The following is a 27,228-nucleotide window of genomic DNA, read 5'->3' as shown; positions in this document are numbered from 1 at the left end:
AACTCGAGACACTGGTAACACAGTCCTACAAGGTATGTCCATCAACATGACCCCCACCCAACTCGAGACACTGGTAACACAGTCCTACAAGGTATGTCCATCAACATGACCCCCACCAAACACCAGGCACTTGTAACACAGTCCTACAAGGTATGTCCATCAACATGACCCCCACCCATCTCCAGACACTTGTAACACAGTCCTACAAGGTATGTCCATCAACATGACCCCCACCCATCTCCAGACACTTGTAACACAGTCATACAAGGTATGTCCATCAACATGACCCCCACCCAACTCCAGACACTTGTAACACAGTCCTACAAGGTATGTCCATCAACATGACCCCCACCAAACACCAGACACTGGTAACACAGTCCCACAAGGTATGTCCGTCAACATGACCCCCACCCAACTCGAGACACTGGTAACACAGTCCTACAAGGTATGTCCGTCAACATGACCCCCACCCATCACCAGACAGTTGTAACACAGTCCTACAAGGTATGTCCATCAACATGACCCCCACCCAACTCGAGACACTGGTAACACAGTCCCACAAGGTATGTCCGTCAACATGACCCCCACCCAACACCAGACATTTGTAACACCGTCCTGCAGGGTATGTCCATCAACATGACCCCCACCCAACACCAGACATTTGTAACACCGTCCTGCAGGGTATGTCCGTCAACATGACCCTCATCAAACACCAGACATTTGTAACACCGTCCTGCAGGGTATGTGTGTCAACATGACCCCCACCCAACACCAGACATTTGTAACACCGTCCTGCAGGGTATGTGTGTCAACATGACCCCCACCCAACACCAGACAGTGGTAACACAGTCCTGCAGGGTATGTCCGTCAACATGACCCCCACCCAACACCAGACATTTGTAACACCGTCCTGCAGGGTATGTGTGTCAACATGACCCCCACCCAACACCAGACAGTGGTAACACAGTCCTGCAGGGTATGTCTATCAACATGACCCCCACCCAACACCAGACATTTGTAACACCGTCCTGCAGGGTATGTGTGTCAACATGACCCCCACCCAACACCAGACATTTGTAACACCGTCCCACAAGGTATGTCCATCAACATGACCCCCACCCAACGCCAGACACTGGTAACACAGTCCTACAAGGTATGTCCGTCAACATGACCCCCACCCATCACCAGACAGTTGTAACACAGTCCTACAAGGTATGTCCATCAACATGACCCCCACCCAACATGTGACGGTGGTAACACAGTCCCACAAGGAATGTCCGTCAACATGACCCCCACCCAACACCAGACATTTGTAACACCGTCCTGCAGGGTATGTGTGTCAACATGACCCCAACCCAACACCAGACAGTGGTAACACAGTCCTACAAGGTATGTCCATCAACATGACCCCCACCCAACTCGAGACACTGGTAACACAGTCCTACAAGGTATGTCCATCAACATGACCCCCACCCAACTCGAGACACTGGTAACACAGTCCTACAAGGTATGTCTATCAACATGACCCCCACCCAACACCAGACATTTGTTACACCGTCCTGCAGGGTATGTGTGTCAACATGACCCTCATCAAACAGCTGGCTCACTTATCGACAATGACATCTGTAATAGTGCTGATGGTGGCATCAAATAAAGTTCACTGTAAACATTACAGCCATTGAGGTACACTGAAAAAAGGCGAAAATAGTTTTCCGGAAACATATTACAGAATGTTGTTGTTTTTCCTTAGGTGCATCTGCACCTGAAGGAGAAGATGAAGAAGAAAACATCTGACCCTTGGGCATCGTCTGGCGGTGGGGAGAAACCAGAGAGAGTCCTCAGTTACTGGTGCTTTAGTCCAGGTCACAGCATGCGTGACCTTCAGTCCCATGGGGTCAAGGCCATCATTCTTACAAGTGGCACGCTCTCTCCCATTGAGTCATTCACCATGGAAATGCAAATGTGAGTTAGCTTTTGGGGATTTATGTTTAAATCTGTGTAGACAATCATTGGAGTATGCACTTGAAAATAGTAACAGTGAAAATACTTAAGGAAGAGAATTTATGGATGTCAACAAAACATTTTCAAATCACCCGATGAAGGAGTAAGTATATACCCTGAAACCTTGTGTTCCTAATAATAAAGAAGCTGACATCCATAACTTCCCTTCATTATGTGTATCACTTCTAAATGCCATTCATAGATGTGAAAATACTGTTTGTTTTCTTCCATTCTTCCATCAAGAATATAATGCCCACTTCTAGTTTTCAGTGGAAATCACTGAATATCAACATGATGTTATGTGTTACAGGCCTTTGTGTGTTACAGTCACTGTATTAGCTGTTGTGTGTTACAGCCCATTTGATGTTTGTTTGGAGAACCCCCATGTGATAGAGAAGGACCAGGTGTTCATCAGTGTCATCGGCAGGGGCCCCGACAACTCCATCCTCAATTCCAACTATGACAACAGGTATGTATAAGGGGGTTGACGTTCTGTCTTGACTGACCGTTAACTGAACACTTTAAATATTCTACTGTTTGACCTAGGCTTGTTGGTTTTGCAAAGATGTTGCTGAATTGTAGCCTGCATTAGTGCCTGTCTTCTGTCCACAGGTTCACTGTTTCCTACCAGACCTCTCTGGGCAACGCTGTATGTAAGTAGTGCTGCTGCCATGTCTGTCTTTGAGGTATACTGGGCCCATGTCTGTCAGGGAGGTAGTGCTGGTCCCATGTCTGTCAGGGAGGTAGTGCTGCTGCCATGTCTGTCTTTGAGGTATACTGGGCCCATGTCTGTCTTCGAGGTATACTGGGCCCATGTCTGTCAGGGAGGTAGTGCTGGTCCCATGTCTGTCAGGGAGGTAGTGCTGGTCCCATGTCTGTCAGGGAGGTAGTGCTGCTGCCATGTCTGTCTTTGAGGTATACTGGGCCCATGTCTGTCAGGGAGGTAGTGCTGGTCCCATGTCTGTCAGGGAGGTAGTGCTGCTGCCATGTCTGTCAGGGAGGTAGTGCTGCTGCCATGTCTGTCAGGGAGGTAGTGCTGCTGCCATGTCTGTCTTTGAGGTATACTGGGCCCATGTCTGTCTTTGAGGTATACTGGGCCCATGTCTGTCTTCGAGGTATACTGGGCCCATGTCTGTCAGGGAGGTAGTGCTGGTCCCATGTCTGTCAGGGAGGTAGTGCTGGTCCCATGTCTGTCAGGGAGGTAGTGCTGGTCCCATGTCTGTCAGGGAGGTAGTGCTGCTGCCATGTCTGTCTTTGAGGTATACTGGGCCCATGTCTGTCAGGGAGGTAGTGCTGGTCCCATGTCTGTCAGGTTGGTAGTGCTGCTGCCATGTCTGTCTTTGAGGTATACTGGGCCCATGTCTGTCAGGGAGGTAGTGCTGGTCCCATGTCTGTCAGGGAGGTAGTGCTGCTGCCATGTCTGTCTTAGAGGTATACTGGGCCCATGTCTGCCAGGGAGGTAGTGCTGGTCCCATGTCTGTCTTGAAGGTAATGCTGGGCCCATGTCTGTCATGGAGGTAGCACTGGGCCCATGTCTGCCTTAGAGGTAGTGATAGGCCAATGCCTGTCATGTGGGTTGTGCTGAACTCATGTCTGTCTTAGAGGTAGTGATGGGCCCATGCCTGTCATGTGGGTTGTGCTGGACCCATGTCTGTCTTAGAGGTAGTGATGGGCCCATGCCTGTCATATGGGTTGTGCTGAACCCATGTCTGTCTTAGAGGTAGTGATAGGCCCATGTCTGTCATGTGGGTTGTGCTGGACCCATGTCTGTCTTAGAGGTAGTGATGGGCCCATGCCTGTCATATGGGTTGTGCTGGACCCATGTCTGTCTTAGAGGTAGTGATAGGCCCATGTCTGTCATGTGGGTTGTGCTGGACCCATGTCTGCCTTAGAGGTAGTGATAGGCCCATGCCTGTCATGTGGGTTGTGCTGGACCCATGTCTGTCTTAGAGGTAGTGATAGGCCCATGCCTGTCATGTGGGTTGTGCTGGACCCATGTCTGTCTTAGAGGTTGTGAGAGGCCCATGCTTGTCATGTGGGCTGTGCTGGACCAATGTCTGTCTTAGAGGTAGTGATAGGCCCATGCCTGTCATGTGGGTTGTGCTGGACCCATGTCTGTCTTAGAGGTAGTGATAGGCCCATGCCTGTCATGTGGGTTGTGCTGGACCCATGTCTGTCTTAGAGGTAGTGATAGGCCCATGCCTGTCATGTGGGTTGTGCTGGACCCATGTCTGTCAGAGGTAGTGATAGGCCCATGTCTGTCATGTGGGTTGTGCTGGACCCATGTCTGCCTTAGAGGTAGTGATAGGCCCATGCCTGTCATGTGGGTTGTGCTGGACCCATGTCTGTCTTAGAGGTTGTGAGAGGCCCATGCCTGTCATGTGGGTTGTGCTGGACCCATGTCTGTCTTAGAGGTAGTGATAGGCCCATGTCTGTCATGTGGGTTGTGCTGGACCCATGTCTGCCTTAGAGGTAGTGATAGGCCCATGCCTGTCATGTGGGTTGTGCTGGACCCATGTCTGTCTTAGAGGTTGTTATGGGCCCATGCCTGTCATGTGGGTTGTGCTGGACCCATGTCTGTCTTAGAGGTAGTGATAGGCCCATGCCTGTCATGTGGGTTGTGCTGGACTCATGTCTGTCTTAGAGGTAGTGATAGGCCCATGTCTGTCATGTGGGTTGTGCTGGACCCATGTCTGTCTTAGAGGTAGTGATAGGCCCATGCCTGTCATGTGGGTTGTGCTGGCCCATGCCTGTCATGTGGGTTGTGCTGGACCCATGTCTGGACAGGTGATAATCAGTCAGGGTTTGCAGAGTATGACATGTCGCTACAATCGTCTTCTGTTTAAAGAGAGCAACAGTCAGCAAAACAGATGGCCAGCTGTCATCAAAGTCCATAAGTGCACCAACGTGGGCCTTCTTCCTCTAATGTCTACCCTATTTGTGTGTTGTCTTCCATCTGTGCGTAGTAAATTAACGGGATTTGCTATCGTGGAGTGAGTTGATATTGTTGTCGGAAGAAATGATGGATGATGTCATGGCTTGTCGTTATATGCCTCTTCTGCATTTTTTCAGTCAACTTTGCACGGGTCGTCCCAAATGGGCTGTTAGTGTTCTTCCCCTCCTACCCCGTCATGGAGAAGTGTGTGGAGTTTTGGCAGGTGAGTTGATGTCATGGAGGAGTGCGTGGGGTTCTGACAGGTGAGTTAATGTCATGGAGAAGTGTGTTGAGTTTTGGCAGGTGAGTTGATGTCATGGAGGAGTGTGTGGAGTTTTGGCAGGTGAGTTGATGTCATGGAGGAGTGCATGGAGTTCTGGCAGGGGAGTTGATGTCATGGAGGAGTATGTGGAGTTTTGGCAGGTGAGTTGATGTCATGGAGGAGTGCATGGAGTTCTGGCAGGTGAGTTGATGTCATAGAGAAGTGTGTGGAGTTTTGGCAGGTGAGTTAATGTCATGGAGGAGTGTGTGGAGTTCTGGCAGGGGAGTTGATGTCATCGAGGAGTGTGCGGAGTTCTGGCAGGGGAGTTGATGTCATGGTGGAGTTCTGACAGGGGAGTTGATGTCATGGAGGAGTTCTGACAGGGGAGTTGATGTCATGGAGGAGTGCGTAGAGTTCTGACAGGGGAGTTGATGTCATGGAGGAGTGTGTGGAGTTCTGGCAGGGGAGTTGATGTCATGGAGGAGTGTGTGGAGTTCTGGCAGGGGAGTTGATGTCATGGTGGAGTTCTGACAGGGGAGTTGATGTCATGGAGGAGTGCGTGCAGTTCTGGCAGGGGAGTTGATGTCATGGAGGAGTGTGTGGAGTTCTGACAGGGGAGTTGATGTCATGGAGGAGTGCGTGGAGTTCTGGCAGGGGAGTTGATGTCATGGTGGAGTTCTGACAGGGGAGTTGATGTCATCGAGGAGTGTGTGGAGTTCTGACAGGGGAGTTGATGTCATGGAGGAGTGCGTGCAGTTCTGGCAGGGGAGTTGATGTCATGGAGAAGTGTGTGGAGTTTTGACAGGGGAGTTGATGTCATGGAGGAGTGCGTGGAGTTCTGGCAGGGGAGTTGATGTCATGGAGAAGTGTGTGGAGTTCTGGCAGGGGAGTTGATGTCATCGAGGAGTGTGTGGAGTTCTGGCAGGGGAGTTGATGTCATGGAGAAGTGTGTGGAGTTCTGGCAGAGGAGTTGATGTCATGGAGAAGTGTGTGGAGTTCTGGCAGGGGAGTTGATGTCATCGAGGAGTGTGTGGAGTTCTGGCAGGGGAGTTGATGTCATGGTGGAGTTCTGACAGGGGAGTTAAAGTCATGGAGGAGTTCTGGCAGGGGAGTTGATGTCATGGAGGAGTGTGTGGAGTTCTGACAGGGGAGTTGATGTCATGGAGGAGTGTGTGGAGTTCTGGCAGGGGAGTTGATGTCATTGAGGAGTGTGTGGAGTTCTGGCAGGGGAGTTGATGTCATGGAGGAGTGTGTGGAGTTCTGGCAGGGGAGTGGAAGTCATTGAGGAGTGTGTGGAGTTCTGGCAGGGGAGTTGATGTCATCGAGGAGTGTGTGGAGTTCTGACAGGGGAGTTGATGTCATAGAGAAGTGTGTGGAGTTTTGACAGGGGAGTTGATGTCATGGAGGAGTGCGTGGAGCTCTGGCAGGGGAGTTGATGTCATGGAGAAGTGTGTGGAGTTCTGACAGGGGAGTTGATGTCATGGAGGAGTGTGTGGAGTTCTGGCAGGGGAGTTGATGTCATGGAGGAGTGTGTGGAGTTCTGACAGGGGAGTTGATGTCATGGAGGAGTGCATGGAGTTCTGGCAGGGGAGTTGATGTCATGGAGGAGTGTGTGGAGTTCTGGCAGGGGAGTTGATGTCATGGAGGAGTGTGTGGAGTTCTGGCAGGGGAGTTGATGTCATGGAGGAGTGTGTGGAGTTCTGACAGGGGAGTTGATGTCATGGAGGAGTGTGTGGAGTTCTGACAGGGGAGTTGATGTCATGGAGGAGTGTGTGGAGTTTTGACAGGGGAGTTGATGTCATGGAGGAGTGCGTGGAGTTCTGGCAGGGGAGTTGATGTCATGGAGAAGTGTGTGGAGTTCTGACAGGGGAGTTGATGTCATGGAGGAGTGTGTGGAGTTCTGACAGGGGAGTTGATGTCATGGAGGAGTGTGTGGAGTTTTGGCAGGGGAGTTGATGTCATGGTGGAGTTCTGGCAGGGGAGTTGATGTCATGGAGGAGTGCGTGGAGTTCTGGCAGGGGAGTTGATGTCATGGTGGAGTTCTGACAGGGGAGTTGATGTCATGGAGGAGTGCGTGGAGTTCTGACAGGGGGGTTGATGTCATGGAGGAGTGCGTGGAGTTCTGGCAGGGGAGTTGATGTCATGGTGGAGTTCTGGCAGGGGAGTTGATGTCATGGAGGAGTTCTGGCAGGGGAGTTGATGTCATGGTGGAGCTCTGGCAGGGGAGTTGATGTCATGGAGAAGTGTGTGGAGTTCTGACAGGGGAGTTGATGTCATGGAGGAGTGTGTGGAGTTCTGGCAGGGGAGTTGATGTCATGGAGGAGTGTGTGGAGTTCTGACAGGGGAGTTGATGTCATGGAGGAGTGCATAGAGTTCTGGCAGGGGAGTTGATGTCATGGAGGAGTGTGTGGAGTTCTGGCAGGGGAGTTGATGTCATGGAGGAGTGTGTGGAGTTCTGGCAGGGGAGTTGATGTCATGGAGGAGTGTGTGGAGTTCTGACAGGGGAGTTGATGTCATGGAGGAGTGTGTGGAGTTCTGACAGGGGAGTTGATGTCATGGAGGAGTGTGTGGAGTTTTGACAGGGGAGTTGATGTCATGGAGGAGTGCGTGGAGTTCTGGCAGGGGAGTTGATGTCATGGTGGAGTTCTGGCAGGGGAGTTGATGTCATGGAGGAGTTCTGGCAGGGGAGTTGATGTCATGGTGGAGTTCTGGCAGGGGAGTTGATGTCATGGAGGAGTGCGTGGAGTTCTGACAGGGGGGTTGATGTCATGGAGGAGTGCGGGTAGTTCTGACAGGGGAGTTGATGTCATGGAGGAGTGTGGGTAGTTCTGACAGGGGAGTTGATGTCATGGAGGAGTGCGGGTAGTTCTGACAGGGGAGTTGATGTCATGGAGGAGTGCGGGTAGTTCTGACAGGGGAGTTGATGTCATGGAGGAGTGTGTGGAGTTCTGGCAGGGGAGTTGATGTCATGGAGGAGTGCGGGTAGTTCTGACAGGGGGGTTGATGTCATGGAGGAGTGTGTGGAGTTCTGACAGGGGGGTTGATGTCATGGAGGAGTGTGTGGAGTTCTGACAGGGGAGTTGATTTCATGGAGGAGTGTGTGGAGTTCTGACAGGGGGGTTGATGTCATGGAGGAGTGCGGGTAGTTCTGACAGGGGGGTTGATGTCATGGAGGAGTGCGTGGAGTTCTTACAGGGGGGTTGATGTCATGGAGGAGTGTGGGTAGTTCTGACAGGGGGGTTGATGTCATGGAGGAGTGTGTGGAGTTCTGACAGGGGGGTTGATGTCATGGAGGAGTGCAGGTAGTTCTGACAGGGGGGTTGATGTCATGGAGGAGTGCGGGTAGTTCTGACAGGGGAGTTGATGTCATGGAGGAGTGTGGGTAGTTCTGACAGGGGAGTTGATGTCATGGAGGAGTGTGGGTAGTTCTGACAGGGGAGTTGATGTCATGGAGGAGTGCGGGTAGTTCTGACAGGGGAGTTCATGTCATGGAGGAGTGCGGGTAGTTCTGACAGGGGGGTTGATGTCATGGAGGAGTGCGGGTAGTTCTGACAGGGGGGTTGATGTCATGGAGGAGTGCGGGTAGTTCTGACAGCGGGGTTGATGTCATGGAGGAGTGCGGGTAGTTCTGACAGGGGAGTTCATGTCATGGAGGAGTGCGGGTAGTTCTGACAGGGGAGTTGATGTCATGGAGGAGTGCGGGTAGTTCTGACAGGGGAGTTCATGTCATGGAGGAGTGCGGGTAGTTCTGACAGGGGAGTTGATGTCATGGAGGAGTGCGGGTAGTTCTGACAGGGGAGTTCATGTCATGGAGGAGTGCGGTAGTTCTGACAGGGGGGTTGATGTCATGGAGGAGTGCGGGTAGTTCTGACAGGGGAGTTGATGTCATGGAGAGGTGTGGGACATTCCTCATATGAATTACTAGTTTGTCTGGCACAGGCTCGATTATTTACAAGCCGATATAGCTGAAATGTGATGGCTGCAAACATGATGTGCATTCAGAGGGACACACACACTTCTGAGTTAATTAATCAATGTCACTTGAAAACAGTAGCCCAACAGCTTTCATTATATGTTCAGGACAACAACATCTGGAGCAGGATCACCCAATACAAGCCGGTGTTTGTGGAGCCCCGGGGAAAAGTGGCCTTCACAGATGTGAGTAGTGCATTCATCAGCCTTCTAATATGTAACGTATGCTTGCACTCTCCTGTCTGTTCCTGTTATAGCTCAACTGGTTGTCAATGAGTGGAGCTTGTACCTTATCTTGTAGCTCCTCCTGCTGCCCACTCTGACATTTGTTTGCGGGACAAGAGCAATTACTTATATTTGAACAGTTCCTCAATAAAGACAAGGTCAAACAGTCATGGATTTCAATGGATGACAGGTGTCCTATATGATATATGTCAATGATTCATGCCATTGACATGATAATATTCATAGAGATTTTATTCATTAACAATTTACGTAATTGCAGAAGTCAATTTCTTCTGTCATGGTAACATTTTGATGACTCAGCCCCTTCCCTTCACCCCTGATCATGTTTCAAAACAAGAACAAACTGGTAAAATAAATAATTTATTTACATTATATGTACAGCTGCAATTGATGAACCAGATGCATGTACCGGTAACTGTAGGGTCAACTGTAATGACTGCATGGCTCAGGGCATACCTCATAGTGCATCTTTCAGATGACGACATCTATCTCTCTGTGTAGGGTGAAGAAAAGCAATAGGGATGTTATGATATATTGATACACAGGTTAACGACAATATCTGTATCGATACAAACTTGTTGAAATGTTTTTTAGAAAAATATATATACAGTGTAGAATTAGAGTTACGTCCCTTTGACAGACCGGTCATCATGGCTAATCTGGCAATCAAGTGTAAGCCCTGCAAACTTCAGTTGAGTTTTTGTTTGAAAGTGTCAAAGGTGAGCTGTGACATCATTTTATAAGATTTTAAAGCAATCCTGAAATGGCAGGTCTGTGGACAAATTGTCTTGCATTTCTGCCATTCCCTGATAAGACACTGCTGCTTCAAGGTGGCCATGATGAGTCAAACTGATGGCAATTTGGGATCAATGACTACAATGGAGGGATTTGGGCCGTGTTCCAACAAGGACCAAACAATACTATGTTGTCAGCAAGGGAAAGCCTCACAATAAATTTAACTTCAGATATATGTGTTCCAACATGTGAACCAAATGTATTTGTGTGCATTCTTGATTACAAAAAAAAAATGGCTCTCACTGCTACTAGAGTGCTTCTTCTGGGGTATCTGAGTCAAGTCACTGACCATTCCATCGAGTCTTCAGGGAAGTCATCCATGCCTGTGTGCAAGATGAAGATAAGATAATGAACGTAGAATATCAAAGTATTAGGTCAAGAAAAGTTTCATCATTGTGAATGTTATTTAGTACACGCTCTGTGAATGTTTCCAGGGTGATATATAGGTTTTCTTACGGTGACTAATCTGGTTTAATAATAGTTCTGTTGATGTCTGGATATCTGGAAGTTTATAGGAAGTATAATCTTGGTTATCAATTTATGCCAGTTTGGTTGCTAATGCTGAGTTTTTGTCTGCAAAGCTAACAAGAAGCCTGGTGACCTCTTGTGTCATGATGATTTTGGGCAGGAAGTTGTTGTGTCAAGACGTCCTTAAAACATGTTAAGATGTCATCATGGTGTTCCTGTTTCACTTACTAAATATTGCAAAAGCATGATACATCAAATCTGTGTTTCAGTGCAAGATTTACATGTGGTATTTTGGCATTCTTAGATATTAGCTTAACATAGCATTTACATCAAGCATTTTATGTATTTACCAAACATTTCTTTGCTGCAGTGTGGATTTTGTTCCTTTATGCTGGGGGACACCGCCATGAGCCACACTGCTGCTTGAATGATGAATGTTTGGTCAATGCATAGTTTGTGTTCATCATGAATGTTCCAGTAGAATTCAGGATAGCCCTTGGTGAGCATCGCGATGACCAGTGGCTTCCCCTTGTTTTCTACAACCACAGGGGCGCCAGATGCACCATGTCGGAAGTGGGTTCTCACAGGCAGAAGGTAATACTGGGCGAGGTCACCGTACCATTCACCATCGTACCGTTTACCGTTGTACCAGTTGCCACAGAAGCCCATCTGTTGCAGATGTTGACGAGCCAGAAGGCATTCTTCTATTGAAACTTGTACTGTCAGACAGTGCCTATCAACACGTTTCTGTGCATGTCCATCAAACCCCATGATGGTCACATTGTGTGAATCTACACTATCCAAGAGGTGAGACTGTGACATCAGAGGCAAAGGCGGAGGCAGTTGACATCCCTTGGGAACATCAAGTTCCAAAATAATCATGTCAAATTTCGGACTTTCATAAACAAAACCTTTGAAGTGTAATCGCACCCCTAAGTCTAACTGCAAGTAACTGTTTTCATGTTTTAACAGTTTTGCGATTGTTTCATGAGGACCTGAAATAGAAATATATAGACGTTGATAAAAGTACATCAATAACTGGAAAGTAATTGGTCTCAAGGACCCCATGCTTGACATAAGAAATGGCTCATGTGATAATGTGGCTGATTATGTGTGCCCGCATGACTGCACCATTGTTCATGCTATCAAGCACTTGGTTGTCTGGTCTAGATCGTTTACTGCCAAACATAGTTAAGGCCCATCCAATATTTTCATGTTACTATAGTTAAAAGTAGTATACATATGATATTGATAAGATTGAAAACAACATTCGCTCCCTTACTGAATATGCATTGCAATGAATCGAGGTTGTGATAAGGTTCTTGCTTTTTCCCCCATGTGATTTAACCCCACCCCACACTGCAGGGCAACGCAACGCAACACAACACGCAACACAACACAACACAAATAGTAGAACTTCATAAGAACTTACTTAGATTCCCCTGAAACTGGTAACCTGTAAATAGGTGCAAAGCTGTCATCACAAACGGACCTCCCACTATGAAGGCCGTTCCTGTACTTTTGGGAAGATGCAGCAGGCCAACTGACCGGTCAGTATGGGGAGTCCAGCGCTGCAGGCCGTCTGAAAGCAGATGGACATGTTACATCACCATCACAGGTTAGCTGGGTTCACGATGTGTGGGACTTGAGAACCATTGCTTCACTAAGCCATTAAGTCTCACAGGCCCTCGACTTCTGAGAGGAAGTTTGCGCAACAGAAGATGTGAAGGTTATCATCTGAATCTGCATCTGAATCCACATATAAAAGTTCAACCATCTCCCGACAAAGATACCTTCATTGAATATAAAACCACTTATATCACACTTGACAGTGGTGCCTCTTCGCCACTCGGCTGCAACAAGGCTGTTCATGTTAGCTGATGGGGCATTACAGACTCGCAGAATAACAGATTATTTGGCTTTAATGGTCTTAATGTGGGAACCTGGATATTGACATTCTCGCTGGCATTTCCTGTGTGAAGGCCATGACCAGCTGAACAACCTACAGCTCCCAGGACACCATACAGTACAATAGTGCCTCAGGTACAGCTGCAGCTTGTGGGAATATGGGACCAGTTCAACCTACACAAAGGAAAGGGCACATTCCCAGGTGTTCAAGCAACTGCTTTACTAACTGCAGAAACAACTGAACAAAACAGTGCTCTAGTGCCAAACCATGAGTAGGGCAGTCCCTTTGGTCATCGCTGCAGTCTTCACTGGGGAGTCAATCAGTTTCCCATGATTGGAACATGTAGTTCTGTACATTTGCCCATAATCTTATATAGACTTACAATAGTTGTCGTGCAAGTCCCCTATTTATCACACACACATGAAATGGTCAGTATTTTTCTCAGCTAGTTTGCTAGTGTTTTGTTAGGCATATAATGCATGCAATGCTTACCCTTCTTTTGTTCTGCTGCGATGTGCAGCAGTGGTGGACCACTGGTGGAACTAACTCAGCCTGTTGTGTTTAGAAACAGACTGATGACAGTATTACAGGGGCTTCCACTTTCTCCTGGTCCCAGCAAATGCTACATTGTGTCAGCTAGGCAGATATATAACATGTAGCTGTTGGAGCTGATCCTCCATAGTCTCCAAGCCTGACAATTAGACAGAGGCTTTAACATGGGTGCTGATCTGCTTTGTGGTAAATTCAGCCAGGAGAGCAGGAGAGGTTGCCATTGCGTGACATGTGCAGGCTTAACACAGCATCCTATGCGGCCCTAGAAGCTGCCTGCCTGAGCATTGGCTGTGAACCAAGAACTTGGTCCACTCCCAACATGCCAACATGGACATATTTGAGATATACACAGACAAGCAACTTTGGCCTCAACAAGCACTTGCAAAGATCTTTTACATAAACACGAGGCCAGGAATAACAGCCAGGAAAAGTCTGTCCTCCAACACAAAGAGTAGTGAAGATGAGCAGAACGATTTGGCAGACTCTTGATCCACAAGATGGATCCAAACCCATGCAATGAGTAAATATTTCTTGAAATAGTGTTCAGCACAAAGATATAATGCATTGAAAATATCTAAATATCTTTGTACTATGTAATATCATATCACTGGTGAAAGGAAAAAGTTGTAAGATATGAATGCAAGACAAGTAAAACCAAGTGGTGAAGACCTTTAGATATTATGCCTTTGTGCAGAATACCATGGATCATTTAAATGAAATTTTGGATTAAAATATTTTAGAGATCAGTGTTCTACATTTAACTTGCAGAACCTGAAGAGATACATATTTATTCTGACAATCTCAGTCCTACCAAGAATAAAGAAATGACGGCCAAGAAATCAGAAAATGCCAAAAGGATTCATGTCATTTTCTAAGTGCTTGGTTGTCTCATAATGGACAAGAGTTTTGTATGTCAACTCCATGTAGTTTTCACCTATTTGAGTGGGGAGGGAGCTAATTTGAGAAACAAAATGCACAAATCTATCTTTATGGACAGCTGTTTAATATTCAGAATCAAGATGTGAGCAATGGCAGTACCAGTACAAGAAGCATGCACATGCACCACTGTCATCATCTGGTCATCTATGAAACACCAGAAAAGTGGATGAAATCTACGCAAAGCTGAAGTGAACACTATAATATTTGAGGAGAGTATGTGACATTTGAGGAGTGTCATCTGAAAAACATGAAAAAGAATATGGTCTGGCTTTATCAGTTTAATACTCACAGCAAAACAAATTCTCTTTTATCATGTCGCAAAGACAAGTGACCAGTCTTTGTGACAATCAGTCGAGTCATGAATGTGTGACATTTGAAAAGTTAGCCAGACAAGTTAACCAGCTATATCCTGTATTCTGACACTGTTACTAAAGCACAGGAAGTCTTGTAACTGAGAGTTGTTTGATTGAAGTGTGACACAATTGAAGGTTTACAATAAATGATGCTTACAAAGTTATACCGGGAAAGCATTTGCTTTAGAAATCACATCGATTGACATGTTTTCATTGACATAATGAATTATGCACATAGACATAAAATATAGTAATTGCCAGTTCTCCACAAGTATACATGAGATTCTACAACCTGAATTATTTTCTTGATCACGAAGGAAGTTCAGGCGAAAACCACTTGCCGCCATTTTATATGTTAATGACTGCGTGCGCATACCTATGCTAAAATTATAACTTATGTAATTCGACTTTTCGACTCCAGGATTTCGGTGAAGGATAATAGTTTGCGAAGGTTCCAGCATCAGACACTGGGTCATCGGCTTACACAAAATTAATAGACACCCAGGCATCTATAAAAGGAAATACAGTACTTATCACTGAGCTGACCTCAAATAATATCACCAATGTTTCAACATTAAACAGAATAAACGCTGTGTCAATGGCTTACGCAAAAATAATAGAAAAATACGGAAAGGACATAGGTACTTATAATAGAGCTGACCTCCCATAACATTGACTTCCTGACATTATCAAATGTCAACCCAATTAATATGCAACAATCTGAGTGAGGGACATAATAAGGAAACACAGTATGTTTGTTTACAATGATGCATCTAAATTCATTTGATCATCAAAAGCATTCATATAGCATGCTTTAATATAGTTTGTGTTTTTAGTTCACCACAGTTTACACCATTTGAGTTTTTGTCATGGCCTGAATGTCCAACACTTTCCATAAACATCAGTGAGGCTATGTTTTCAGTTTTATGCCTTATTTGTATAATGACCTGAATTTGACCTTTTCGTGTTGCCTAATGTTTCTCTCAAAATATATGCTGGGTGGGCCTATTAACATTTTTATCCCCTGCCCCAACGAAATTTACGGGGGATATAGAAATGTGTTGTGTCTGTCCGTGCATGCGTGTGTGTGTGTGTGTGTGTGTGTGTGTGTGTGCGTCCCGAAATCGTTTCCGGAGCATAATGCTGAACTGGTGCCTTTTGCTATTTAGGAATTTTAGAAATTGTTATTTTTTACGTTTCCATGGCAACAAGTTGGATTTAGGTTCTGTAAGGGTGGTGTTCATTTCCCGAAACGGGTAAATACTTTCTTACAAAACTTTGCATGTCACCCAGGCACATACTGAACTGGTGCCTTTTGCTATTAAGGAATTTTAGAAATATTTATTTTTTACGTTTCCATGACAACAAGTTGGACTTAAGTTCTAAAAGGGTGGTGTTCATTTCCGGAGCATAACTCAGTAACTGTTAAATACTTTCTAACAAAACTTTGCATGTCTACCAGGCACATACTGAACTGGTGCCTTTTGATATTTAGCACTTTTAGAAAATTTTATTTGTTTCCATGGCAACAAGTTGGATTTAAGTTTTAATATAGGGTGGGTTCACTTATGGAGTATAACAAATAAACTGTTTAATATTTCCTTGCCAAACACAGCATGTCTATATATAAAGCACATACTGAACTGGTGCCATTTGATATTAAGGAGTTTTAGAAATGTTTATTTTAGAATTTCCATTGCAGCTTTTTTGACATGGGCTAAGAGAAATGTTGGGCCAGTTACCTGGTTTGGGACCATAACGTGTTAAAATGGGTGGGGGATATAGATAACTTCGTCGACTATATGCTTGTCCCACTGAAAATGCTGAAGAAATGACCCTGAAATTTGGCATGCTTGTTTCTGACTTGGCACTAGGGTTTGGTCAAGTTATTGCGTTTTGGGGGGCACGGGTGGCCCAATCCTCTAAGGCACCGTGATTGGCTGTGCAAAGTTGCTTCCCTTGGGCACGCCAGAAACCAATGATTGTGGGTTTGAATCCTGGTTCGGCCTGATTATGTTTCTAGGTTTTTCAGCACCATACCCGTGCTCGTGGTTTTCAACGAAGTGGTAAACGTCTGAGACCTGTATCACTTCGGGCTTTCCTCCCTTATTAAGCTGACACGCCGTGATATAACTGGAATAATGTTAAAAGCGGCGTTGAACTCAACTCACTCACTCAGTCACTCATTGTGTTTGTATTGTTATTTTGGGGTGTGTGTGTCTAAAATCAAAATGTGAAACACCTTCTCTTAAACAATAGATAATGAGCTGAAACTTTGTGGGTGTGACAATGGCTGTAAGTAGAGTCAAGTTTGTTCACAGAATCATAATCTACATTCAACATGTTGTAGAAAATAAGCTTGTGTGCTTTCAAATTTGGTGTAACATGTTTGTCGGCATGACCAGGTTGAAGGTTGCCCCATATTGAAGTTTTTGTCACCAAGCTTAGAAAATAGCTTTTCCAGTGTAGAGTACTATTTTGAAAATATTTTAGGCACTTGTAAAAGTTGTTTATATCATTGTCAGTGTCTATGTCTCTGTAACCTCATGTAGGTTGATACTTGGTGGTGGTGAGATACTAAATCTGTATGTCACAAATGTGTTCATTCTGATTGGATAAATGTGACCTCGCGAAGATCACACATGAACAAGCACATCAAACACTTCAATTTTGGTATGCCTTCATTAAATCATAACTAGGATCTACTACAGGATCCCATTCCACAAAGCGATCGTAGTGCTACGACTGTCGTAAGAGTATGATCGCTTTGTGGAATAGCGCCCTGAAATGTGATCAAGCTCTATCCATGTGACATGTGTACAGATAGATCAAGGTCTCTTGGTTGAGGCCTATGAGCACCATATGTACCCATCACTTGCGATTATCAATATTTGTTTTAATGTAACAAATTCATTGTGGCAAAGTGACAGTTTAGAATATTTGGAATGATATTTAGACTTTCTGTGTTTGCTCTGGGTGTGCTGTCATTCTCTGTCAAAGCATAATTATACCCCCGTTTACGAAGTAAATCGGGGGTATATAGCGTTTCGTTCGTCCGTCCATCCTTCCGTCCGTCCTTCCATCCAAGCTTTTGTATGGCCCATAACTTTTTAACCATGCACCCTAGCTTCACCAAACTTGCTACACACATTTACCCCAATGAGTACTTGTGCCTTTTGCTAGTTTGAAGATTCTGAACTTTTTAATTTTTGCCGTTTCCATGGACACATTAAGAAACTTAAACTTTTAGGGTGGGTGTTTTCACTGTTTTGTACGGCCTATATCTTTTTAACTATGCACCCTAGCTTCACAAAACTTTCTACACACATTAACCACAATGAGGACTTGTGCCTTTTGCTAGTTTGAAGATTCTGAATTTTTTTAATTTTTGCCGTTTCCATGGACACATTAGGAAACTTAAACTTTTAGGGTGGGTGTTTTGTACAGCCCATATCTTTTTAACTATGCATCCTAGCTTCACCAAACTTTCTACACACATTAACCACAATGAGTACTTGTGCCTTTTGCTAGTTTGAAGATTCTGATTTTTTTAATTTTTGCCGTTTCCATGAAATCATGGTGAAACATAAATTTTGGGTACAGTTTTTGTACGATCCATGTTTACAATATTATGTATCCTAGCTTCAAGGGGTCAACTGTCACTGGAACTTAATCTTAGGTTTTAAAACATTGAAGTTAAAATCAGTTAGAAATATGTAATATTTCATTAATTAACAAACTATTTACTATTTGTTGTTGACCAGCGGGGATAACGGGGGTATGTGAGCTTTGCTCACTTCTTTCTTGTTTGTGGCAGTTTTTGAAAGCGACTTCAGATATTATGTTCCAAAACATCCAAGATGTGAATATTAATATCTCATATTTTTATCTCAAGATTGAAATGCAGTGTGTAGATCATGATTCTTATTCTGATTGTGACCTTGCCCTTCATTTGAAGGTGTTACTGATAGGGCTAGGACACGTAACATGTTACTCAGGTCGGGTTGGTACAGAGTAGGACCCGGGTACCCACAGGACTACCCAGACCCGTGGTTAGTCATGTGACATATTGTTTAATGACAAAAACTATCTTGAACTATATGGTTACACTACAAGTCACCAATGTTTGCATAACTTTCTGACTATGCACCCATTCCTTCTGTCCTTTATATGTTTGAAGAAAGATAAGACTTCAGTCAACTTCAGTGTGTGCATGACCAGATCATTTTATATGTGTATCTAAATACATCTTGTCCAGGGCTACGGTCAAACTATTCCCAATCGGACATTTTGTACCTATCTCTTGACCTTCAGCGGATACCCGGGTAGGGTCAGGTAAAAGGGTGGTAGGTTCCCAGGTAGTAAATTTGGACTCCCAGATACAATATCCAAACAGAATCAAGTTAGTGTTCAGATTAGGGTGGTACAGCAATCACACTGATTTCCTTTTTCCACAATGGTAGTGACAGTACCGGTATGTACATTTAACAGATACAACCAAGAAACTCAATATGTTGATTGCTGAGCTGATGTGCCAGTCGTGGGAGGGACCAAGTTTAGCTGTTCTGCCAACTAACAAAACTAGGTAATTCGTAAATGAAGACGTTGATTGTTGTTAAGGTCATGTTCACACACCCAACAGCAGGAAAGTTTGTTAATGAGTTTGCATGGAAATGTTAACAATGCCTATGTTTGGGCATCTCTCAATATTCAAATGCAACTGGCCACAGGTTATGGTTTGGTCTGTTGAAAGTTAGAATTTGTTTGTCTGTTTACATTTATATACATTTTTTATGTGGGGAATAAATAAAATACCTGACTAATTCATAAGATACCATTTTTAGGAATCTTGTGAACTTGATGTTATCTTTCCTTCACTTGATCATGTACCATAGAAAGTCCATTATCATCGATAAATGTTATCTAATGAGAAATAGTGACCGTAGATAGACAGTTGTCTCAACATCTGCAGCTGTTGCTTACCTTTCCAGGGACCCCTGAAGAACTGGCCCTGGGATCATGAACTCTTAAGATTTAGAGATAAGACCATATTTTGTCTTAAATCGGGGATCACGAAGCTCAATTTATGAGAATATCTTAAGTCTAAGACAAAATTTGATCTTAAGTCCTAAGACTGCCCCTGAGTAGACTTAAGACAAAATTTGTTGCAAGAAAGATGGCGGAGGCTATTCACCTCATGCGTCGCCTCGGGGCTAAAAAGGAAAAAAATACCAATTCAGTGGACATTTCGAGACTGCTTCAATTCTGTTGATATGTACAACGACGAAGAGCTCTTTGAAAGTTATAGATTTCATCGGCCTACCATTTCTTTCATCGTTGATCTAACCGGTGATGAACTGGCATAGATTCTGCCCCACTCAGCGTTCCCAGTCTCCCACCTATTATTCAAGTTTTGATATTCCTTCAGTTTGTTGCCACTGGGGCTTTTCACCTTTTAGTTGCTCAGTCGTTTTGTGTCAGCCATATTGGATAGTGTTTACAAAATCATGTTATACTAACACCGCTAATGAGACGCAAATACCATCATGTATATTTCAAAATCAGCTGCGATACCTACATCCTTGAATACCTCATACATTTTAGAATCAAATGCCAAATGGTCTTTGTCACCAATACAAATTGTCTAGATGTAATGAAGCAAAATAAATGAGGTGTGAAAAGGAATGCTGAAAAAAGTGCACTTGTTGCAAACAAAGCCATTCGTCTATTCGTTGAGTACATTGGCTCAGTATTTTCAGAATATACACGGGAAGAGAATCGTAGGAAGAATTAGGGAATTAAAAATATATACATTGCAATGATTTGATATTTTCAACAGAACTTGTCGAAGTTCCCGCCCTGTGTGATGCCATGACTGACGCAAAATCACGCACAACGACAACAGTATTTATCGGAATTTCTGACTATTTCCATTGGTTTCAATGAAAAATATAACAACAAATAACAGTAGACAGATTGTCAGAATGTTTCTGATTACTTGCATGTCACATTTATGTACATACGAACCCTGAATCAACAAAAGTCCCCTCGTAAAATCCCACGCACTCCTGACAGTCAACACGCTATTTTGTAAAATTCGGTCACCGGTAGTGATGTCAAACTTCAACATATTTGTTGTACATATTTGGTAATTTCTCTGAGGTGAAGTTCCTTTAATGAAAGTAGACAGGATCATTGTTTACTGATTTTTACTGTTTCGTGGTGTAGATCTTGCATATCTTTTGTACATTTTTTCACACAATTAATTTCACTTTGGATATTAAACAATGTTCAATATGATATCATAAGTAGATATAGGCCACAACATATATGAAGGTTTGATAATCTCCTGTTTGTTTGAATGACGTTTACATATGAAATTGATAAGTTTATAGTGTCGTACACGATATTTCTTTAATGTGAACAAGTGTTACAAGGTGAAATGTAAATGTAACTGCAACATGTTTGTATTTCTAGGGAGTGTAATAGTCAATATTATAAGTTCATATGAATAGTGTCCATGAATAGCTGTTTCATTTTATTTTATAACTAAAACTGACAATATAACTTAACCAAAATGGATATTATTTTTCGTTCAATTATATGCACACATTTCTAGAAATTGGCTTGGTCTTGGATTTTTTTTATGCCGTTTGATATACAGAACAGTGATATCTGAGGATTCGCCAGGTGCACGTTTGTCACAAACAATCTATGAATTATTCCTCTCGCTTTGCATTATAAAATCAATGGGTTCATCCTTTTTAAAATATTGTGACCACAGGATTTTAAACTGTTAACTTTACTTCTTTAAGAATTGTAAAAAGTAAAAATGTAACCCGTGCCACATGTACCCCGTTGCTGGACGATTATCCTTATACGATTATCCTGATAATTCTATATCAATAGAGCTTTCTTCGCATCTTTATTGTATAATTTTGAGACAAGATGATGAGAAATATTTACATAATGACAGAACAAATACATACTTAATTACGTAAAATTGATGCCAAACAGGCGAGTGTCTTGTCCAATTAAGATACACTGAAAACTATCGAATTGTTTATCTATTCAAGATATAATTTACACGGTAAATGCAGTCTTTTATGTTGTGTCGAAAAAGCGTCAAATTCCGTTTTACACTCTTTTTCCATACCATGATCGAAAATTAGGGGAGATATGTATTAATCAAAATACCAGTGTCATCTTTCTCCAACATTGTCAAATGCATATAAGTAGCCATGTCGTCAACTAGAATGGTGTCATTTTTATGTAATTCATTACATTTGATTATATTACATTAGTGCTCCATTAATAATGGTGCAACATTAGTCAAATTACACTTGCACAATCAGGAGAATATTGGAATCTAAGGACTAATTTATGGTTTAGAAAGGGCCAACCATTTCAATATTACTTATCCTTTATGAAGAACTGTTTCGTCATTTCTTATAGGTTTTTTTTGTGCCTAAACGTATACAGTTTCAATATCGATATTTGTGTTGGAATAGTTTGGTTCCTCGTGAACAAAACACCATGAAAATGTATGTAAACTAGTGCTAAACATAGCAGAGTTATGCCCCCTTTTCTTTGAACGCGTGTACCCTCTCTGTCGCCTTTTGGTGTCATTGAGGGAAATCATTTTTTCATCAATTACGGCAGGCTATTTTTTGCATTGAGTATATGTTTTTATTTATATACCGTTGTTTAACGCCGCACAATATTCCAGCTATATGACGGCGGTCTGTAAATAATCGAGTCTGGACCAGACAATCCAATGATTGACATCATGAGCATCAATCCACGCAATTGGGACTGATGACATGCATCAACCAAGTCAGCGAGCCTGACCACCGGATCCCGTTAGTCGCCTCTTACGACAAGCATAGTCACCTTTTACGGCAAGCATGGATTGCTGAAGACCTATTCCACCTGGATCTTAACGGGTATAGCCAGAGGTAGATCCAGTGCTGCATGAGTGCATTTCTCGCACAACCTTCACTTTTCTGATCTTAGGCAAATGTACGTCAGAGAAAAACTCGGCATCCAAAGATTACCGAAGTACGGTATGACTTGAGCGTGTCCATATCTCGACGGTCTTAGACTTAGCCTTAGCTGAGATTTTGCTACGACCGTTTCAAGATCCAGTCTTAGACTGAATCTTCGCAAAGCAAAATCTTAAAAACTTAAGCCAAAATTCGTGCTTAGGAAAATTTGAGCTAAGACCACTTGCATGATCCCGGGGCTTGGTCTTCAGCAAGCCATGCTTGTCGTAACAGGATCGGGTGCTCAGGCTCTCTGACTTGGTTGAAGCATGTCATTGTATCCCAATTGAGTAGATCAATGGTTATGATGTCAATCACTGGATCATCTGGTACAGACTCGATTATTTACAGACCGTCGTCATATAGCTGTAATATTGCTGAGTGTGGCATTAAACAACAAAGAAGCAAAACCTCCCAAAGTGAACTTCACATTTATGAAGAAAATGTAATTTAACTCATCTGAGACATGTCAAAAAGGTTGAAAACAATAATTAGTTTGTTTGAGGCATCATGAACAGCTTGGGCTGCAAAGTGCATTCTGGAAGTTGGTCCTTGTAAAGTGCTTTCATGGTGATGATGCAATTATAAATATTGATAAGATATAACCTCCTCCGTGACCTTGTGGATAGAGCATCTGCCCCGAGAGCGGAATATCGGTGGTTCAATCCCCAGCCGCGTAATACCAAAAGCCTGACAATAGAATCTTTTGTATTGCCATTTAGTTCCATTGATGGAACTTGTCTAGTATGCAGGAGCAATCTATGCTGTTGAAGAGAGGGAACAGGACAATGTGGGTAGTCAGTAATGGTCTTTTTGTGGTGTTGATTTTGACCTTATTTTTGTCCCGTGTCATGCTGACAGGAACTTTTGTTATTTGTGTGTGTTTGTTCTTTCCACTATTGGCTACATGTCCAGGTGAGATGCAGTGCAGTGCAGTGCCACTCATTTTTCAAGTTTGAAAAGTGTGGTAACATGTAAAAAATATACAATACTTTCATCCATTAATGCTCCTGAAGAAAGAGGGCTTATGGTCATATTTTATCCTAATAAGTTGTTTTGTATTTCAGGCCATGGATGAATATTATGAAAAAATTAATGACCCAACCCAGAATGGTGCAATCTTCATGGCTGTGTGTCGGGGGAAGGTGAGTGGCACCAACACACCAATTCTGCCAATGTCATTACTTGAAAAGATGTTACAAATATTCTGAAAAAAATATTACCAATAAATTAGGCCTTTCTTTTTCTTTTTTACAGGAAAATAAATGTCTGTGGGGGTGGGGGGCAAGCGAGTCAATTTTATTTTTAGTTTTCTCCTCCACTACAGGTCGGCTGGTATAAAAAAAATAAACCTGAACATGGCGTGTCAAGTGATTACGCCTACAAACACAGATCTCTCAAATCTCTCGCTAACCAAAATGTCTTGCGTTTGGACATTATTTAGGTCACAGGAAGTTAAGAGGACACTCAAAACTAACAACTGAAGTGCCTTGTGCTTCCTCTCCTGTGCCTGTTCTTTGAAATTTGGATTCTGTTTCGAAAATCGTGGCCCTTGACCTGGTAAAATATATCTGTCAGAAGAGAGACATACACGGCAGATCAGCAAAGGGAATTGAAGTAACCTCCGCTAGTTTAAATAATCCTTGCAAACACATAGAGCTTCTACCTGTGAAGATCTGGGTTAGAATAGGTCTTCAGCAACCCATGTTTGTATAGATGCGACTAACAGGATTGGCTGGTTAACTCGCTGACTTGGTTGACGCATGTCATCGTCTCCCAATTGCGTAGATCGATGCTCATGGTGTTAATCACTGAATATTGCTGAGTTCGGCATTAAACAACAAACAAACTTCCATAGGTTTCTACTCAAAAATCTTATCATTAATAGTAGGTCCTTGCTCAGAAAATATCAGCTTATCTGCCGGATAAAAACAGAGCAAGTACAAACTTATTTTATTTCCATTTCAACAAAATTTGTAGTCAGCTGATCCGTAAAGGAAGTTGAAAAAAAGTGTGGCCCTAGATTATTTATTAACCTTGGTAGAGGCAGTAAAATAAGGATCAATTGTTTCAGCTTATTAAGGGAATAAGGTTGACAGATTTTGAGGAGAATTTTCAATTAATCATGTCAAAAGTGATTATTAATTTCAGACTCAAATTATCTCTGATGTTCTTAATTGCCTTAGTTTTGAGTTGGCGTCTGTGAGACAAGCTGCATGAGGCTCCCTCAAACACAATGATGATTCTCCACTGTAGTTTCATGATATGAGAACATGATAGTTCTTCTGTCCATGCTCCAGGTGAGTGAGGGTCTGGACTTCTCCGACAACAATGGCCGAGCTGTGATGATCACCGGCCTGCCCTATCCTCCCAGGATGGACCCACGCATCGTCCTCAAGATGCAGTTCCTGGATGAGATGAAGAGGAAGGCAGGCAGTAAGGTGAGACAGTTACCGGTAACTGACTTATTTATAAAGCAGCAGCATGTTGCTCCACCTAGGGACATCCTATTTGTTGGTGTACTGCTCTGCCTACCCCCTCTGTGTAAATATGAAGCATCAAAGCCAGAGAACAACCAGTCTGGATTATTCCCCTAAACAGATTCCATTTGGTCTAAAATGCTAAAATGGTGGTGAGTGAGTGAGTGAGTTTGGTTTAACGCCGCTTTTAACAGTATTCCAGTTATATCACGGCGTGTCAGCTTAATGTGGGAGGAAAGCCTGAAGTGATGCAGGTCTCAGACGTTTACCACTTCAGTGAAACCCACGAGCACAGGTATGGTGCTGACAAACCTAGAAACATAATTGGGGCAAACCAGGATTCGAACCCACAATCATAGGTTTCTGGCGTGTCCAAGGGATGCAACTCTGCACAGCGAATCACGGCGCCTTAGACGACTGGACCACCCGTGCCCCCAAAATGGGGGTGAAAATCATATGAATGGATCACTGAAAACCAGTGATGATGCCAATTGTTTGTGAAAAGGGCAAGCATGTCCTGCCTTACTGGTAGCACCGCCACTGTAACAATTTGCAGGTGTTTGTACATGTACGTGTTTGCGAGAGCTAACATCCATGTTTCAAACTAGACATATTCTTGCATGTGATTGGCTAAAATTGATGGTTAATAGCTAGAAGCATTGGACATTCTGTTTTAAACTTGTTGTGCATTAAATATGTGTTTTTATGGCCTGGAAGCTATGTCATTAACTTAACACAACTTTTGTTATTAAGACAGCTACAGACAATGGGACTGTTTCTCATCAAGTTGCTTGCTTGTGACATGAAGACCAGTGTCCAACACGCAACCTCACTGACTGGCACATCTGCCTATTGGCCTGTATAGGACACCAATCCTGTATATATTTAAGAAATAATGTTGACTCTACCCCTGTGCAGTGTAACAAAGTATACTTGGCCCTGAAGTATTATAGTTTAAGTACAAGGATGCTTGACGTTATAACAGTTCATGGCAAAACTAGTCTGTTTTTCACTTTGGACACAGTGGATGAATATGTTTGGGACAACCCCACAGAATGGTTGACATTGCCTTGCCATATTTCTTCCCAAAGAATAATATTCACATTTTCAACATGTTTAAAGAAACTATTTGACCAATTGACAATTGATGTGGATGTGCCCTCTGAATTGCCAGCAATGGTAGAATGATGTCAATAAGCATATGTTGGATCATGGGGAGGTGATTTGTGGTTTTGGTGAAACATCTTATGTGTATAAAATCCAGCTCTATGTATATAGCATCCAGCACCTAACTGCCCTGAGTGACACTGTTTGCTGTTGGTCTGCAGAGCCTGAGTGGCCAGTCCTGGTACCGCCAACAGGCCTCCCGGGCCGTCAACCAGGCCATCGGGCGGGTCATCCGACACAAGCAGGACTTTGGAGCGATTCTGCTCTGTGACACACGGTAGGTCGTTCTCCAGCATGACCAAACATTGTGATGGCAGAAGGAGTATCTCCTCTTTGTCCCGGATAACGATATTATTGCCCTTTAAATGTGCCCTCTCAATGTACTTTAAGGTACTGAGAACTCAGAATATATTTTGTGTCCAAAAGAAATTTCAAAAATACATTTGATTGGGTGTTGAATTCTTTTTTTGCCTTATGAAATTAAAGAAGAAACATTTTGCAACAGTTTGTACATGAATTAAGTGTGCCTGGCTGAGTGACCTGATGTGGAGAGTGTCTGTGTAAGTGTAGCTGGCTGATTGTCCTGATGTGGAGAGTGTCTGTGTAAGTGTAGCTGGCTGATTGTCCTGATGTGGAGAGTGTCTGTGTAAGTGTAGCTGGCTGAGTGTCCTGATGTGGAGAGTGTCTGTGTAAGTGTGGCTGGCTGAGTGTCCTCATATGGAGAGTGTCTGTGTAAGTGTAGCTGGCTGATTGTCCTGATGTGGAGAGTGTCTGTGTAAGTGTGCCTGGCTGAGTGACCTGATGTGGAGAGTGTCTGTGTAAGTGTAGCTGGCTGATTGTCCTGATGTGGTGAGTGTCTGTGTAAGTGTGGCTGGCTGATTGTCCTGATGTGGAGAGTGTCTGTGTAAGTGTAGCTGGCTGATTGTCCTGATGTGGAGAGTGTCTGTGTAAGTGTGGCTGGCTGAGTGACCTTATGTGGAGAGTGTCTGTGTAAGTGTGGCTGGCTGAGTGTCCTGATATGGAGAGTGTCTGTGTAAGTGTAGCTGGCTGATTGTCCTGATGTGGAGAGTGTCTGTGTAAGTGTGGCTGGCTGAGTGACCTGAT

General features: G+C 43.7%; 2 protein-coding genes across 3 annotated transcripts in view; one reads left to right on the top strand and one right to left on the bottom strand.

Moving 5' to 3' along the window:
* The window catches only part of LOC124111924 (regulator of telomere elongation helicase 1-like), a 177,053-nt gene that overhangs the window by 70,588 nt on the left and 79,237 nt on the right, over positions 1–27,228 (top strand). The window contains exons 16-23 of the mRNA XM_048399831.1: positions 1,751–1,962; positions 2,357–2,470; positions 2,614–2,654; positions 5,074–5,159; positions 9,279–9,356; positions 23,545–23,622; positions 24,778–24,918; positions 26,286–26,401. Of these exons, the coding sequence (XP_048255788.1) occupies positions 1,751–1,962; positions 2,357–2,470; positions 2,614–2,654; positions 5,074–5,159; positions 9,279–9,356; positions 23,545–23,622; positions 24,778–24,918; positions 26,286–26,401 (866 nt within the window). The remainder of the gene's footprint in view (positions 1–1,750; positions 1,963–2,356; positions 2,471–2,613; positions 2,655–5,073; positions 5,160–9,278; positions 9,357–23,544; positions 23,623–24,777; positions 24,919–26,285; positions 26,402–27,228) is intronic.
* On the bottom strand, positions 9,764–14,809 carry LOC124111874. Of its 2 annotated transcripts, none has more exons than XM_046471742.2 (6): positions 14,725–14,809; positions 13,081–13,279; positions 12,112–12,261; positions 11,030–11,674; positions 10,455–10,534; positions 9,764–9,909 (listed from the first exon to the last, which is right to left on the bottom strand). In XM_046471742.2, exons 3-5 carry the CDS (start codon positions 12,158–12,160, stop codon positions 10,488–10,490), a joined length of 741 nt encoding a protein of 246 aa, XP_046327698.2. In that variant the 5' UTR covers positions 12,161–12,261; positions 13,081–13,279; positions 14,725–14,809; the 3' UTR covers positions 9,764–9,909; positions 10,455–10,487. The 2 variants fall into 2 exon arrangements, with proteins under 2 accessions (XP_046327698.2, XP_046327699.2); XM_046471743.2 differs by having other exon boundaries at positions 14,369–14,806.

This window comes from Haliotis rufescens, unplaced genomic scaffold (genome assembly GCF_023055435.1).
Source record: "Haliotis rufescens isolate VD_foot unplaced genomic scaffold, xgHalRufe1.0.p SCAF_2, whole genome shotgun sequence".
Taxonomy (NCBI): domain Eukaryota; kingdom Metazoa; phylum Mollusca; class Gastropoda; order Lepetellida; family Haliotidae; genus Haliotis; species Haliotis rufescens.
Note: the sequence above shows the minus strand (reverse complement) of the source record. Positions and strands in the feature narration are given on the sequence as shown.

Excerpts from the sequence above, each read along its gene's own strand:
- LOC124111874 (XM_046471742.2), bottom strand. The coding sequence starts at position 12,160 with ATGACAGCTTTGCACCTATTTACAGGTTACCAGTTTCAGGGGAATCTA. Across the intron at positions 11,675-12,111 it reads CCAGTTTCAGGGGAATCTAA|GTCCTCATGAAACAATCGCA; the intron begins GTAAGTTCTTAT and ends TTTCTATTTCAG. Across the intron at positions 10,535-11,029 it reads CTGCAGCAAAGAAATGTTTG|GCATGGATGACTTCCCTGAA; the intron begins GTAAATACATAA and ends TCTTGCACACAG.